We start from the raw sequence: 17,467 nt of genomic DNA, 5'->3' as shown, positions 1-17,467 counted from the left end.
ATAACGCTTCAGCTGTCAAGTTTATTGTTGCACAGTACTTTTAATATAAAATTCTCCTGTATTTTCATAAAATAAAAATGAAAATACAAACTTAAAGCTTCATTTTCTAATTATTCTCTCATTGATAATACTGAAAAATCAAGACTCACGTTTACAATATAGATATACATATAATAAAGAATATGAAATATTTTCTATCTTGACTTGCGCTATAACGCTTTCATTTATTGAAGCAATTTTCAAAGGAAAAAAAAAACTATCTTTCTCCTTAGTTGCAATCTTTTACGCCAGAGCTCGATATTCAGAAATCTTGTAAGAAAATAATATTATAATATTCTCTCTCACAACTAAAAGGAAAAGATTCATTGTATTTTCAAATTGACAAAAACTTTTGTCTATGTGCAATAATTGACTGTGACAATATTTTTATGGAGCTTGCAAGTGTCTCAAGAGAATGTGATGCCGGTTAGATATTTTTATTAAAAGTTTTTTAGTTTCCACTGTAAAATAGACGCTGTTATAACATCCGCGCCCGGTTCTTGTTGCCAAAAATGGCTGACTAGATTGATTATAATATATATTTCTACCTGGAAAAGTTATAACAAAATCCTGTTGTGTTTGCAAAATTAAAATATATTTTGCAAAGTGAATTTCATAAGTTTGATATAAAGAAAAACAATAATATTCTTTATAAGATGCCGCGCGTTAAAGCGTCTCCGAAAAAGTGCGTCAAAACCGCGAATTCACATCCAGGAGCTAATACTTGGGTTTTTCTTATGAAAGGTATGTAAACAAAACAAAAAAATTATTAATATAAATATCAATAATTTTTTTTTTATTACAAAATATTTCACTATTTATGAAATAATTTGAATAGAGAGAAAAAAATGATCAAAACAAATGTGAATTTCAATAATAAACATTTTTTCAAGTGGAAATTATTTATGATTTTATGTTTATAGATGTAAAAAAAAAAGTTTTCTGTTAATTTTTACAGATGGAATGGAAAATGCAGATGGTAAGCAACCCGATATGGTAAAATTGAGACATCCATCATCAAATCAATCAGCAATGTTTGTATTTGGTCCTGGTGATACAACAATTCAGGAAGTAATAACGTTTGATGAAAACAAAAGATCATGGTTTATTGATGAACACGTTAAATCAGATGGAAAAATGCATTTATCAACTCCTATAGATCCAATTTTTCTCGTACTTCCATATTTGAGAAAGGTAAAATTAGAATAATTTTTTTTTTTATTTATAATTAACATTATTATTTTTTTCAATTAAGCGAAAAAAAAAATTATCTTTTTTAGTCACAGCAAGTAATGCCATTAGATCAAATTTTACGAGACGAAGACTATCCAGAAACTTCACGTTTAGCGCGATGTCACAATTTAAAACTTACATTGGTGGCTGATCGTAAGGGTGACGAATCGTTATTAGCTTATAAATTTAACGAAGAGAAGACAATGGAATGGCTACAGAAAAAAGTCGATAGGGTAGCTGAAATTTTAAAACAAAAGGGTATTCACGTTTCACAGGGTGCAGTGAGTGCAAATTTTGTCAAGAGCAGTAAACATGATACTGGAACTACAGCTGGTAATTTTTTTTCTTTTTTAAATTTCCTTTTCAAAATAAAAATTTGTATAAATTTTAATAAAAATTTCTTTATTCTAATTTTTCAAGAATATTTAAAATACGCACACGGTATTGTATCGGAATATCTTGCTGAGGATCTTGCTAAAAAATTAGCACAACATCTTAATTTACCCGATGAATTAGAACAAAAGAAACGAAAATTATCAAGTCCAAAGGATTCGATTGATGAGAAACGACACAAGAAAGATACACAAGAATCTGAATCACTACCACGAAATGGAGCACTTGATTTAACAAAGCCTGAAAAAGTATAAATTTTTCTTTTATCTTGAATATTTATTTTTTTTAAACAATTAAAATAATCTTTTTTTTTTTTTTTGCAGCCTCTCAAGACTCCGCCGCCATCGAAAAAAGAATTGGCACGACAAAAAGCGGCAGCGGGTTCTAAAAGTATTACAAGCTTTTTCAAGAAAAAATGAGCACGCTAAACATAATGGTTTGTAAAATGCTCAATAAGAATATTTCAGTTTTTTAGTCGCACTTAAAAAAAAAAAAAAAAAAAAAAAAAAAAAGAAAAAAAAATAGTGGACGATGCATCATCTATGTTTCTATGAATGTTGTTAAAAAATCTCGAAACTTAAGCATATACTTTTAAGAGATCTCCCCTCGAAAAAAATGCATAACCTCGCGATAAGGAAAAATTATAAGAGGATTTTAAAACAAAAAAAAACGTAGTAAGTATATTAATGTATAATTTTTTTTTAATCACCATATTCTTTTTTTTTTAATTTCTATTCAACTCACAGATTTTTATTTTTACAAGAGATAATATTTGTTGCCCAAGATTGTATTGATTTTAAAGGTAATTTTAAAAATTACAGTAACTGTTAAAAATCCTGTTATATTGCAAACTATATCTTAGAGAGAACAAAAAAAAATCGATAAACGTATTTTATAAAAATAGTAGTAGTGAAAATTCTGGCCATTGCACAAAATTCACATCTGTTTTTTTTTATTTTTCCATCATATAAATTTTATGACATACTTATAAATTCTAGGTATTGTTTCCTTTTTTATTTTTTTATCTTTTAATCATAAAGTATTGAAAACAAAAATTTCATCCATTTTATAAAGTAGTAATTTATGTTAAGTAGTTTTTTTTCCTAATTTATTCGTTTCAAATTTGTACATACATAAGTACATAAAATAACTGACATATATTATTTTTTACAAAAAAAAGAAAAGAAAACTTTGTTCTTCGTTATAATTATTTAAATAAGCGAAAAATCTTTCGAGCAAACACGATTCAATTTCATAAGAAAAAAAAACACATAGTGTAAATGAGAGCGTGTTTGATGTGTTATTATTCAATCGTATTTAATGTACAATGAAAATATGTCAAACTTGTACGTGTATTATAATATACTTAATCATAAAAATGCATCGAATTTTTTTTTTTCGCTTTTATTTTTCATTATGAAAATAAAATAACATTGTAATCATTTGTTTTAGGAATTTTTTTTTTTTTTTGAAAAAAAAAAATTATTCTGCCATTGGTTCGGGAATAGGTTCCGATATTTCGGAATCTCGACATTTTGCATGTTGCAATTCTCGACGTACTTCGGGTGTAATTACAGGATGTGATTGATGTTTTAATAATTCGAGTAAGGATTCTTTTTGCTCGGTGCTTATATCGCTTTTGTAACGTTGAACAAACGTTAAAAGTGCTTGATGCCACAAAACGGGTAACACACGTCGATCGTTTCTAAATCTGCAAAAAAAAAAAGTGAAGGTATTTTTTAATTTTATTTTCTATTTTTATAAATTTTTTTGTTTTACTAACCTGAGAAAATGAAAAACAGCACCATCGACAACACGATAAGGTAGTGCGTATTTTTTATCGAAAAATATTCTCAAAAATATACTATTTGCCCCGGTATAATCCATTTCGGCAATTTTTAAAATAGCCGCAGCTGAATGAAGAATTGGTATCGATCTTTTTGTAATTACCGAACCAATAAGAACAGCTTCTCGTAATGTACAATTTCCTGATTCCAATAAAGGAACCAAAAAACCCTTCATAAATGCACCGGGTTTATATAATGCCTTCATTAGCGCTTGATATAAATGAAAATTTAATCTTTTATATTCTTCAATATCATCACGTATACGTGGCAATAGAACTAAATTATAAAATTTTTGTGCCATATTATCTTTCATATTTGATGCAAATATTCTTGATGCTTGATACATTGCAGCCGCTGACCATTTTGATGGATCAGTAATATAAAGAATTTGTTCCCAATTACGTAAATTTGGTATTACTTTAAATGCCTTTGGTAATTTACCTGAACGATAATTTGCAAGTACATCGCGTACACCCTCATACATTGTTACAACACGTGGATCTAAATCTTGCATTTGCATTGAACCAATATCAGAAAATTGTGTATCAATTTCAGTTTTTTTCTCAGTTAATTTTTCCATTATAATATCAGCAAGTGTTCGCGCTGGTGCACGATCACGATCCATAAACATTTGTAATGCCTTCTCATCTTCTTCATTAATAACAATATCCTCATAATATTCATTATTATGAAATTCATCATTATCACTTAATTCATCATTTGAATCGCTAAGATCATCGCCAAGTTTTGTTATTCGTTTTGTTGTTTTTTTCGAACTATTTCCCAAACCGTGTTCTTCTTCTATTTCCATTTGTTGTCTACGTGCTTGTGAAAGAATTCTTTGTGTTAACGCTGAATCAACAACCTGTGAATTTATTTAATTTTTTATCATTGTTTTTTAAAGAAAGAAAAAAATGAATTTAAAAAAAAATCGAAAATATTCTAACCTCTTCGTCTTCATCATTACGAATTCTGACTTTTTTTCTATTTTTCATTTTTACTGCTTTATCATCTTCAATTTGTTCAGCAAGTCCAAGTTTTGGTATATTTTTGTCTCCTTTCGATACTTTAATTTTCTTTGCTTTTCCCATTTTTATTTTTGATTTTAATAATTATTAAATGTCAAAACAATTGCAAAATAAAAACACGTGGGGAAAATTTAACCCAGTCTAATCTGAATTCACACAGGAAATTAGAGATTCGTAGCGCCTCTATTTCCGGAGAAATGCTATCTTTATTGCCAACCTTGAAAAATTAACACTAAAAAATTTATTATAAATAATTTCCAAAAAATCGAAGGTTTTTTTTTATTTATTGTTGTAGATTTTTTCACTATTTATCATTATTATCTATTTTTAATATAAATTTACTTATTTTTTTAATGTAACTTTATAAAATATATTTTTTTTTTTCAAAATCAGCAGTTTTCGCGCGCTGCTTATGTTGGCAGTAGTGAGACGAATTAAGCGGGAAAAGCCAGTGGAAAACAGTAATGGAGAGACGCTGAGGGCAAAGAAGTGAAAAAACTGTTGAAAGACGTGCTGTTTATTTATTTAGAATTAATTTTCAATTGTTTTGTACTTTAATTTTACAACTAACAAAGTATTAACATTCATCATGGCGCCAAGAACTTTACGAGACTTTGATAAAGATAAAGGTAAGTTATTTTTTTATGTTTCTAAAGAAATTCCCTCTGAAAATTTTATGTAAAAAGAGCGATTATATTTCATTCTTATACTGAATAATATGAAAACAATTGATTTTATTAAAAAATTGCAAAAATTTTGTTTTCTTGATACTTTTTAGCATTCGTAAAAGAGAGATTTATTATTTCCCTGCAAATAATTTGTCGTTTACAAAAATATTACATTTGTAGGTTATTTGATTTCATAAATAATTGTTGAATTTTAATCATTTTAATAGAGAAAAATATTTATTTCTACTTAAAAATGAGTAGAATTTTAAGAACTCAAACTTAACCTATAAAAAAATTTTAATTTACAAGTATAATTAATTATTAATTATTTAATATAATTTCCAAGTTTTTGACTATATCAAAAGAATAACCTCTTTTAATTTAATTAAAATGAGACAATTTTCTTTTTTTAGAATATTTAAAGAATTTGTAAATTAATTTTCTCGAATTTTTATTTTTTAGAAACCTTCAGACTCTTTTTAACAGAGTTCATGAAAATGGACGACAAAACTGGAGACAAGAGATTTAAATATCGAGAGCAACTTACAAAAATTGCTCATCGTGAAGAAACTGCATTTACAATTGATTTGGATGATCTTCAAGAATTTGATGATGATCTCGCTGCGATTGTTGCTGCAAATACAAGAAGATACGTCAACATGCTTCTTGAGGTGGAATTTTAATTTCAACTTTTAAATAAATTGATTTATGTTTAAATTGGTTGATAATTTTTATAAAATAATACTTTTTTTTTTCAAACAGCTCATTCAAGATATACTTCCTGATTTTAAAGAAAGACCTGTTCCTGCCAAGGATGCTTTAGATGTTTATATTGAACATCGTATGCTTATGGAAGCACGTAATCAACATCCTGGAGAACAGAGAGATCCAAGGAATAGATATGCACCAGAACTTATGCGTCGATTGTAGGTTTTTTTTTTTAATTTTTAATATAATTTTTCTATCGTTTATTATAAATTCATTTGTTTTGAATTATTTTACATGTAGAGAGTAGTGAAAATAAATTTTTTTTTTATTTCAGTGAAGTCTACTTTAAAAATTTCGGTAATGAAAAAGGTCAATCGGTTCGTGATGTAAAAGCCGAGCAAATTGGTAAACTTGTAACAGTTCGAGGAATTATTACCAGATGTACAGAAGTGAAACCAATGGTTGTTGTTGCAACTTACACTTGTGATCAATGCGGTGCTGAAACTTATCAATGCGTAAGAATTTTACGTTTTTAAAAATCGAAGTTTCATTTTATTAAAATAATCGTTTAAAACAGTGAATTTCTAATAATTTTAATTTGATAAAACATTGATTAAATTTTTTTAAACTAATTTAATTAGCATTTTTTTTTCAAGTTATTATAATAATTAATGTTAATTGACAGATAAATTCTATGACTTTTATGCCACTTAAATCGTGTCCAACTGAGGATTGTCGTGTGAATAAATCAGGTGGAAGACTCGTTATGCAAACTAAAGGTTCAAAGTTTGTCAAATTTCAAGAAGTAAAAATGCAGGAACATGTGAGAAATTTTCTTCTATTTTTTTTTTTTATTTAGAAAAATTTGAGATTAAAATTTTTTTTTTTCTAATAATTTGTCTTCTTTGTAGAGCGATCAAGTACCAGTTGGTCATATTCCTAGATCGGTGACAATTTATTGTCGTGGAGAAACCACAAGATGCTGTCAACCAGGAGATCATGTTCTTGTCACCGGAATATTTCTTCCTCTCACCAAAAGTGGTTTTACTGCAAGAAATGCAGCGGGACTTCTCAGCGAAACTTTCATCGATGCTCATGTGAGAAAGATAATTTAAAATATTTGTTTTCCTTTTTTTTTAAATTTACTTGAAACTTTTTTTTTTCTTGTTTCTTAGAATATAAAAAAAATGTTTTCTTTGTATAAATTTCCAGAGTGTAGTTTGTTTGAGTAATGCCGAAACAAAAGATGACTCGGATTCTGTATTAACGCCAGAAGAATTAGCTGTGCTTAGAGGTTCTGATTTTTATGATAAATTAGCAAGTTCGATTGCGCCGGAAATTTATGGCATGGAAGATGTGAAAAAAGCTCTTCTCTTACTTCTCGTTGGAGGAACTGATAAGAAGAAAGGTGACATTAAAATCAGAGGTATGGATAAAAAAAATTTAGTAAAAGATTTTCATTAAAAATAAATAAAATAATAATTTATAAATATATTTAATTAAAATTTTTTTTGTTAACAGGAAATATAAATATTTGTTTAATGGGAGATCCAGGTGTGGCAAAATCTCAATTATTGTCGTTTATAACGAGATTATCGCCAAGATCACAGTATACAACGGGACGTGGTTCATCGGGAGTTGGTTTAACAGCAGCTGTAATGAAAGATCCATTGACTGGTCAAATGATGTTGGAAGGTGGTGCACTTGTATTGGCCGATCAAGGCGTTTGTTGTATTGATGAATTTGATAAAATGGCTGACGCCGATAGAACATCAATTCACGAAGTTATGGAACAACAGACAATATCTATTGCAAAAGCGGGAATAATGACACGTTTAAATGCCCGTGTATCAATTTTAGCGGCAGCAAATCCAGCATATGGACGTTACAATACAAAAAGAACAATTGAACAAAATATTCAACTTCCACCTGCACTATTGTCACGTTTTGATTTACTTTGGCTTATTTTAGATCGTGCTGATCGCGACAATGATCTCAAGTAAAGAATTTTTTTCTTTTTTTACTATTTATTTATTTTTTACTATTCTTTAATTTTGTATATTATTTATTTTCAGATTAGCTGAACATATAACATATGTGCATCGTCATTCTGCTCAACCAGTGACAGAAGTTGAAGCATTGGACATGAGTATAATGAGAAAATATATTGCAATGTGTAAAAAAATATCGCCAACAGTGCCTGAAGATTTAACAGATTTTATTGTTGGTTAGAATCATCTTTTGTTTTCTCATTGAATGAAATAATTTATGCCTTTTTTGTTGATTATTAGAAAATTAATTTTTTTTTTAATTACAGGAAGCTATGTTGATATGCGATCAGAAGCTCGTAATAAAAAAGACAAAACATTTACATCGGCAAGAAATCTTTTGGGTATATTACGTTTGGCAATAGCATTAGCTCGTCTTCGATTATCTGAAGAAGTTGATAAAGATGATGTTGAAGAGGCAAATAGATTATTGGCAATGTCAAAACATTCAATTAATTGTACGGAACAAAATATTGGACCAAGAGATGCACAAACGACAACAACTAAAAGAATTTATGATTTAATAAAAGAACTTGCTACTGATAAAGAAGTTAAGGTCTCGAAAATTATGGAAAGATGTACCAACAAAGGATTTGATCGTAATCAAATTAATGATGTTATTGAAGAATATGAAAGTCTTGGGATTTTCCAGGTCAATCAAGCAAGAACGAAAATCACATTCTTGTAGTAAGAAAACAAAAAAAAAGGTAGAGAATATTTTTTTTCTATTATTTAATTAATTTTTTTTTCTATTTTTATAAATTTTCATCAATTTAGTTCAAATTTTCATTTTTGACTTGAGTGAATTGAGAAACAATTTTTCATGATTTCTTCGTTACAATTATTGACAATTGAATGATTTTTTAATGACGCCAGTAAAAAGGGAATTTATGTCACGAAATTTCATTGTTTTACAATTTATTGACACTACTTCGATTATTTTTTTTTCAACGTAAACATCGTTATCAAAAACCTCGCATAAATCGAAATAAAAAAATGACATTTAAAATATTTTTTAATTTACTCCTTATTAATAAAATTGATAAATAAATAATTTTAAATAAAAACAATTGAAAAAAAAAATTTAATTTGAAAATTAAAAAAACGTTACATTTTAAATAATTTTTTAAATTTATAGTTAATTATTAATTACTATTTTAATAATTATGAAATTAATTAAGATTTGATAAATTAAATATAATAAAATTTGACAACTGATAAAGTAGATTGCGATTTTACCAACAGTGTTAGTTCTCAAGAATCACACGAGATGTCGCACTGAGTTAGTTTATTTATTGTTTTTGAGATGTTCTCTCCCTCAGCCCGGTGATTTTCTGTTTCATAAACCGAGGGTTCCTCAATTCACTCGTTCCAGGGTGACACACAGTTGCATTGAGTTATCCGAAGACGCGCGACGTGCGTGCATGCGTGCGTGCATGTGTCTTCGTGTGCGAAGGTGCCTTTTGCCCGCGAAAGGAAATTTCGCGAGTTGTCAGTGTTTTAGTGATTAAACAGTATGTGTGCATAACAATTTCATCTTCAAATGTCAATCTCGCGTTTAATGTCTCGTATTCAAATTATTGTTTGACAGCATCACCGAAAGGATAACCGGCGTAACAAAAAAAAAAAAAAAAAAAATAGTTAATGACACTCGAGAAGAATTCACGGTGCCGGTGGAGGAACTAACCTCTTTAAACCACCCTTTTCCCCTTTTTTAAATACTTTGTAAAAAAAAAAAACATCAAAATGTTTAAGAAATTCGTGATATCGATTCCATTTTTACTGGTGATTATTTTGTGTTTGTGCAATAATATCGTGGGATTCACACGTTTTCGACGAACGATTAAACAAATTAATGACAGTGTGTTTGATAATTGTCATAGTGTTAAAACATTTTTTGATAGTCAAAATATAACTATAATAACGCTTGATGAACCACTTGGGAATGCAGACAGTGAGTATTTCATTGTTATTTTGCCTTTTTTTTTTTTTATTTTTTCATCTTGTGTCGGCATTGTTTCTCTGGACTGCGCGAGTTTCTCTCACGTTTCGCGCCTCTTTCTTTCATTCTTTCTTTCCGAGTTCTTTCAGGGTCGAATTCTTTCGGCTTTCTGAAGTTAAATGGTTGTCCTTGAAAATATATATACACCGAATAAAAATTCAATCGTCGTTTACTTTTAGGAATTTCAATAGGGATAATAGTTGTTGACAATTACCCCCTTTTTTTCTAATAATGAAAGAAAAGTATCACCGCGCGCGCGGTTTTAATAACTATTTTTTTTGGTGTCACAAAAAAAACATTTTGTCACTATTTGGTGTTTATAATGCAAATAATTAATTGATTTGTATTATTTTATATTTTATTTTTTTCGATTTTTTCAAGTGAAAAAAATGGGGTTTTTTTTTAAACGTTTATTTTCTCTTCTCTTTTAGACTATTACTTTTGGTATCAGTTTCAAATATTTTTTTCTTTTTTTTTTTTTAAAAAAAGGGCTTTTTACGATACATCCGCACTAAATACTGTCTCCTCTCTTTCCGGCTATTAAATCCTCAGGTTCTCGTTTAGTTTCATTTAATTCAATGTACATTTGGTATTAACGAAAGTAAAAAATTTTCTGATTTATTTTGGTGACGCAAGCATTAAAAATGGCAAACGATCGCAAAAAAAAAAAAAAAAAAAAAAATGACACAACCTTATAAATTTTGGATGTGCTCCAGTTTTCACTCTTAAAGAAAATTGATATATTATGTAATATATATTATTACCAAAAAAGGAATATAGACAATTTTTTTTTACTTTTAATTTTCTTGATGCAATTTACTCTAATATATAATATTAAATTTATTTTTAAAAAAATTTTTTTAATTAATACATTTTTTTTATTTTCGGCATAATGGAAGGAAATTTTTTTTTAAACTTTCGAAAGTACGAGAAAGAAAAAAAAATTTCTTAGCCTTTCTCAGAAATTGTAGAGATTTTACGCGGGGTGGAAATAAAAAAGGTAATAAATAACATAGTTTAATATAGACGAATTTTGAGGATTAAAATTTTAAAAAATTTAAAGTGTTCGATTTTTTGCCTTTACTGCCATCAAAGATTCCCATAAAGTCGTTGTATTCTCGCTATGTATGTATATGTATATATATATATGAAGTTCTTGTGAGGTACACCGTGAGAAAAGGGCAACGTTGGGCGACTTATATATACATATATGAGATCCTTTGCCACACCCGCAGTCCTGACGCATCGTAAAGTGTTTGACCGACCCCTCGTTTCCTTTCGTTCTTTCCTCTCATTTTTTTTTCTTCCACCTCTTCTTTTTTTTTTGTTTTTTTTTTTTTTTTGCAAACCTTCCATTCGGTTTGGTTAAGCAAGGGTAAAAGTTAGGTATCGAGGCATATGAATGTCGACTCTATATACGCGGGGCAATAGCGCCAATTTGCATGATTCAAAGATTCCAATTTTTTCAAAAAAAAATTTTCTCTCCTAAACCGTTCCTAGAAGGCGCTTTTGGAGACAATGTCATCAAATATATAATAATAGCAGTTTTTTAAAAAATTTAATTATGATTTCTTAATTAGTATAATAATAATATTTATAAATTTTTCACTAATAATAGAATGTTTATGCAAAAATAATAATTTATTAAAATTAGAAAGAATTTTTTTTATGGCGCCAATTTTTACTAATTCAAATTAGTGAGTCACGTGACACACAAAAGTGGCGCCCCTAGTGTTCTTTATCGGTTTTAACAAACGTCAAGTACAGCTACGGCGTAAAATTATAATCTATTGTTATGCCATCGATTCCACATTTACATTTAACATTCTACTATATAATTTTAGTAACTAAAATCTTTTTCAATTAGTGTAGTATTTTACTAAAAATTAATTAGTAATTTAAATTTAGGGGGCCTCATGATTATCCCATAAAAATAATTAGTTATAGAATTTTGATTTGAAAGAAATTTATTGATATAATTATTTTTTAGATGAATTTTCAATTTTTAAATTGTAATTCGACACAATTTTTCTTTAAACGAATTTTTATTGTACAGAATTCTTAAAACGCCGAATTTTTATTTGTCCGAAATTGCAAATGGCCGAACAAACAATCATCAGAAAAATTACGGCGCTTTTTTTAAAATTGACCAATCAAAAATTATCAAGAAAATCGTGATTATGGTCAATTTTAAAAAAGCGCGCCGAAATTGTTTATTCGGCCATTTGCAATTTCGGATAAATAAAAATTCGGCGTTTTAAAAATTCTGTACAATAAAAATTTGTTTAAGGGTATGTGGGAACCTCCCACGTGACCTAATATGGGAAAATGTGTTTTTTTCTATTAATTAATCATTAAATTGAGTTTAATTCTAATAATTATTATAAAAATGTTTAAAATAATAATTTTTTTTTTTTGCAATTATTATTATTGTGAATTGTTTTTAAGAAGATAAGAGGGGAAAAAGATTAAGTGAAGGAGAAATTAACGAATGAAAACGAATTCGATGAATCAAGACCAAGGGAAGTGATATTAGAGATGAGAAGGAAGTTGTAGTAACATTATTACCCGAGAGGGATGCTGCGCGCATCAGAACTTAAGTGCAGACAATTGCCGGTTTTAATTTGGAGCATTTACCTTCCCAACATCCCGTTGTCGTCTCCCTTCATTATGGCACCCTGACTTTTAAGCGCGTTTATATATTTATATATATATATATATTGCGCGCGCGTTTCGAAATTTAAAGTAAATTGCATCAAGTTAAAGTAAATTGATGAGTCAAATAAATAGGTCGCTCTCATAAATAAATTTAAACGTTTTGCAAACTTATATATTATGCTGACGTGATTTTCCAACTTAAATTGTAAAATGTCATTGTTCTAAATTCCCCTCTTCTTTTAAGTATAAGTAAAAAAAAATCTTATTGCAAAAAAAGAGAGGAGACAAATTCAATTTTTTCTTTTTTTTTTTGAGATGGAATATAAGAAATCATCATTTTAAATAAAAATTAAAAGTGACACCTAAAATTATGTTGCGTGATTTTCAAGGTCGACATCATTTAGTTAAACCGAATTAAGATTTTTATCTGGCTCATATAACCATACTTAACTCGTTTAAGCACATTTCACGCCTAATAAATAAGTACAGAAGCAGGCACTTTTGAATTCTGTTCTCATCGTCAATGAAACAAGCATCAGGCAAAAGAAGTGTTTCTTATATACACTCTTTGCGTGAAAAGAATATTAAAGGTTGTAATTACCTTCATTAGCGTTACGCGTTGTTTATATATAAAAAAAAATATATTAATTTATTTTCATGTTTAAAAAGGGAAAAATTAATTTTTTATATTTAACAATGCGGGTTATAATTTTTCGCACATATTTTTATTATTTAAAGTGATTCAGTTTTTTTCAATTATAATTGAATCGTGAGAAAAAAGAATCAGTTTAATTAACTAATTCTTATATTTTGCTACTATAAATAATTATAATATTTATAAATTTTCACTAATAATAGAATGTTTATGCAAAAATAATAATTTATTAAAATTAGAAAGAATTTTTTTTATGGCGCCAATTTTTACTAAGTAATTCAAATTAGCGAGTCACGTGACACACAAAAGTGGCGCTCCTAGTGTTCTTTATCGGTTTTAACAAACGTCGAGTACAGCTACGGCGTAAAATTATATTCTATTGTTATGCCATCGGTTCCACATTTACATTTAACATTTTACTATATAATTTTAGTAACTAAAATCTTTTTCAATTAGTGTAGTATTTTACTAAAAATTAGTTAGTAATTTAAATTTAGGTGGCGCTTTATCCCATAAAAATCATTAGTTATAGAATTTTGATTTGAAAGAAATTTATTGATATAATTATTTTTTAGGTGAATTTTCATTTTTTGAATTGTAATTCGACACAATTTTTCTTTAAACGAATTTTTATTGTACAGAATTCTTAAAACGCCGAATTTTTATTTGTCCGAAATTGCAAATGGCCGAACAAACAATCATCAGAAAAATTACTGCGCTTTTTTTAAAATTGACCAATCAGAAATTATCAAGAAAATCGTGATTGGTCAATTTTAAAAAAGTACGCCGAAATATTTCTGTTGATTGTTTATTCGGCCATTTGCAATTTCGGATAAATAAAAATTCGGCGTTTTAAAAATTTTGTACAATAAAAATTTGTGTAAAGAGAAATTGTGTCAAATTCTAATTCGAAAAATGAAAATTCGTCTAAAATATAATTATATATCTAATAAAATTCTTTCAAATCAAAATTCTAATTAATGCTTGCGCACTGGCGCCCATAGTATTAAAATAAAAATTAAAGTGAGGGTTCTGTATTTATTACACGGACGGAGAATTTTGATCGTGACAACCATTTTTTTGAATTAAAATAAATTTTATAAGATTTTTATTATTTATTTTGTACTTACACTGAAAAAAAAATCGGTTTAATTACTTGTCTATTATAAATAAATATTTACTTGAACCAAATAAATTTTTATTTGAATTAAATAAATTGTATAATAATTTCTGTATTTGAAATAAATGCCATTTAATTGATTCAAATAATAATTATTTGATACAAATAAATATTTATTTGATAATAGTCAAGTATAATCGAGTGTATTTGAATCAAATAAATTTTTTTTCAGTGCATAAAATTAGAATAAATTGTCAATGATTTATCCAAAAACAATTACTCTCTAAATCTGAGTTAGTAAATATGTTCACTAATTTGAATTAGTGACTCACTTTTTGCTTCTGAATTAGTAAAATTTTACTACTAATTATTATTATTAGTAACTTTTACTAACAATTAGTAAAATTTAACTAATTCTAAAGCAAAAAGTGAGTCACTTATTCAAATTAGTAAACATTTTTATTAGTTCGGAGAGAGATCATTGATTTACTCTGATCAATTATTGTGATGGATATTATTCCAGTGCAAAATTTTAGCAATTTTTCTGACTGACTTCTTAGACGTCACGTCAAAAAGAAAAAAAAAATAAAAAAAAAAGATAGTATAAATAGGTGGATGCAAGTGTAAAAGGGCAAAAGATTTAAAATAGGTCGGTTTGTAATTTAGTAGATTGTATATAGTGATGAAGAAAATGAAGAAGGAGAAGATATAGAAATGTTTGAATGTCTCGAGGGTCGCATTAGCGAGACTCTTATATAGAATATATAGTTCGAGACCTATCCATGACCTTTGACCCGCAAAATCCGAGTATTACATGGCCACGAGATTTTAGGTGAATCGTGAATCATTGCAATTAGAAATCTTTAATTTACTATTCGTTATCATCAAGTTTCTATATTTAGCCTCTTTTTATATTATGAAAAAAATACTTTCGCACTGCGAAAAAAAAATTTAGTGTTTGCAACAAAATTGTTTGGTTAGACAATTTTGGTTCTTGTAACCAAATTTTGGTTGGTTAAAACAAAGTCATAGGGTTATCTCAACCAAACATTTGGTTAGGCCAACAAAATTATTTGAACATTTTTAAATTCCAACCAAAATTTAGTTACGACAATAAAATAACTTGGTTAACACAACAAAATAGTTTGGTCTAAGAAACCAAATGATCGTTTGTTGTTCTAACCAAAATTTGGTTGCGACAACCAAATAGTTTGATTCGCTCTCAGCTCATAGCTTATAAGAGAACAGTTTTATATCTCTCACAAGGATATGGGTATAGTCCAGTGGTCAGAGCTCCCGACTTTCAGTTTTAAAACAGAGGTTCGATCCCAGAGAGATTTTTCAACACTGAAAAAAAATTCTAGTTAGAATAACCAGAATTCTGGTTAGGGTATATTTAACATTTTGATTCTAGTTAGGTTAACCAGAATTCTGGTTATTTTAACGAGAATTCTAGTTAATTCAACTAGAATTCTGGTTAACATAACTAGAAAGTAATGTTAAATATAACCAGAATTTTTTTTTTCAGTGAAAGTCCATAAATATTTCAATTGGATAAATATAAATTCAATGTTAAATTGATAAATAAATAATGAAATAAATTGCTTGAAAAATCAATTGCTTGAAATATCGACCAGAATTTTGAGACAAAATAAATTTTTCTTTCTTTGCGTGCGCAATATAAAAAGATTTTTGCGATTCAAATAAAATTTTTTACGAGTTTGACATCAGGCAAATCAAATTTATTTTTGTTGGATTTCATGAGAAATATATAAAGAGAATAGCTTTTTTAAAACCTCACATTTGTAAATTTACTGTGAAATGTTTTATATATATTCAAGTATCTTTTTTTAAAAAAATAACTGCGAATCATTCAATATAAATTTTTTGACATTTTTTTAAACAAAAAAAAAAAAAAAAAAAAATTCTGATTCATAGACACTAAAGCTATATTTGAAAAGAATAATTTTTATTTTCTTGATAAAAGGAAAGAAGTCACGATTCCTTTTTATTGTGAGAAGCTTTTACGGAGAAAAATTGTAAAACAAAAAACAAAGTTTCAGATTTTGAAAAAAAAAAAGATAAAAACAGAGAAATGGGTAGTGAACTTGTAAAAGAATCAAAAATTCACTTTTCTAGTGTGCGTGACTTTTGGTGTAAAGTCGACGATCTGCCAATTGGATGAAAGGCATGTCACGCGAGAAATTAATCCTTCCTGGAATTTGCAAAAGCATATCACGCGAAGTATAGATGTATATGATATATATATATATATATATATATATGAGGATAATTATTCAGGATGTAGAAACCCATGCTCAACGAGGGGTTCTTATACATACAATTATCCCTCGATAATAATAATAATAACCATCAGAAAATCGCACCTAACAATATGACTAAACTGATTGGAATCTGCATGATATTATTCAAAAAAAAAACAACTATTTTTTTAATAATAATTCAATTATAAATTATCTATACTAATTAGCAATTAACCTCAAAAAGTGACGCGACAAATAAAACTTTAATCATCCAATAAAAGTTTAATTTGACCTACAAACAAAAAAAAAAATTAACCTTTTCATGTAATTTTCTTCTTTTATTTTAATAATAATTGAATTTAATTAAAAATATTGCGAGAAGAATTATCTCATTGTTGTGTAAGAGATGTTATTTTAGTAATAATTTACGCACGCAAATTGTAAACTTTAATTAATTTCGCACTGAGAAAAATGTTTAGTCAGAGCAACCAAAATTTGGTTGGGCCAATAAAAAAATTTTGTTGGTATTTAAGCAACCAAACTTTTGTTTGAGTCAACCAGAAAATTTGGTTGAATTCTTTTTGTTGGCATACCAAAAATGTTTGGTTAGCTCAACCAAATTTTTTTTTGTTATAGGTCAACAAAAATGTTTGATTGATCAAACCAACAGTTTTTTTTTTTTTTTTTTGTAAAATTAAAAAATTTATTCTACCTTATCTCTTTTCTTTTTATTCAATAACTTAAACTGAAACTAAAAATTGATTTTCCAACCGCAAACATAAAATTTTACTACTAATTTAAAGA

General features: G+C 27.6%; 4 protein-coding genes across 4 annotated transcripts in view; 3 read left to right on the top strand and 1 right to left on the bottom strand.

Moving 5' to 3' along the window:
• Nucleotides 1-257: 257 nt before the first annotated feature.
• Nucleotides 258-3,048, top strand: LOC127285145 (ribonuclease H2 subunit B). Its single transcript, XM_051310982.1, has 5 exons — nucleotides 258-783; nucleotides 998-1,233; nucleotides 1,320-1,605; nucleotides 1,693-1,913; nucleotides 1,989-3,048. The coding sequence occupies exons 1-5, from the start codon at nucleotides 696-698 to the stop codon at nucleotides 2,082-2,084; spliced, it is 927 nt and encodes a 308-aa protein (XP_051166939.1). The 5' UTR covers nucleotides 258-695; the 3' UTR covers nucleotides 2,085-3,048.
• On the bottom strand, nucleotides 2,757-4,701 carry LOC127285141 (bystin). Its single transcript, XM_051310977.1, has 3 exons — nucleotides 4,460-4,701; nucleotides 3,449-4,377; nucleotides 2,757-3,376 (listed from the first exon to the last, which is right to left on the bottom strand). Exons 1-3 carry the CDS (start codon nucleotides 4,601-4,603, stop codon nucleotides 3,148-3,150), a joined length of 1,302 nt encoding a protein of 433 aa, XP_051166934.1. The 5' UTR covers nucleotides 4,604-4,701; the 3' UTR covers nucleotides 2,757-3,147.
• A 285-nt stretch (nucleotides 4,702-4,986) lies between these two features.
• On the top strand, nucleotides 4,987-8,973 carry LOC127285136 (DNA replication licensing factor Mcm7). The gene is made up of 10 exons (XM_051310973.1): nucleotides 4,987-5,169; nucleotides 5,671-5,879; nucleotides 5,971-6,134; nucleotides 6,251-6,431; nucleotides 6,602-6,739; nucleotides 6,828-7,013; nucleotides 7,129-7,342; nucleotides 7,438-7,915; nucleotides 7,992-8,143; nucleotides 8,234-8,973. Exons 1-10 carry the CDS (start codon nucleotides 5,130-5,132, stop codon nucleotides 8,650-8,652), a joined length of 2,181 nt encoding a protein of 726 aa, XP_051166930.1. The 5' UTR covers nucleotides 4,987-5,129; the 3' UTR covers nucleotides 8,653-8,973.
• A 347-nt stretch (nucleotides 8,974-9,320) lies between these two features.
• LOC127285137 (division abnormally delayed protein) overlaps nucleotides 9,321-17,467 on the top strand; it is a 68,836-nt gene continuing 60,689 nt past the window's right edge. The window contains exon 1 of the mRNA XM_051310974.1: nucleotides 9,321-9,918. Within this exon, the coding sequence (XP_051166931.1) occupies nucleotides 9,711-9,918 (208 nt within the window). The 5' untranslated portion in view covers nucleotides 9,321-9,710. The remainder of the gene's footprint in view (nucleotides 9,919-17,467) is intronic.

The sequence above is a fragment of the Leptopilina boulardi genome, unplaced genomic scaffold (assembly GCF_019393585.1).
Source record: "Leptopilina boulardi isolate dan_hultmark-lab unplaced genomic scaffold, ZJU_Lbou_2.1 LbouV2_330, whole genome shotgun sequence".
In the NCBI taxonomy this organism is placed as follows: Eukaryota; Metazoa; Arthropoda; class Insecta; order Hymenoptera; family Figitidae; genus Leptopilina; species Leptopilina boulardi.
Note: the sequence above shows the minus strand (reverse complement) of the source record. Positions and strands in the feature narration are given on the sequence as shown.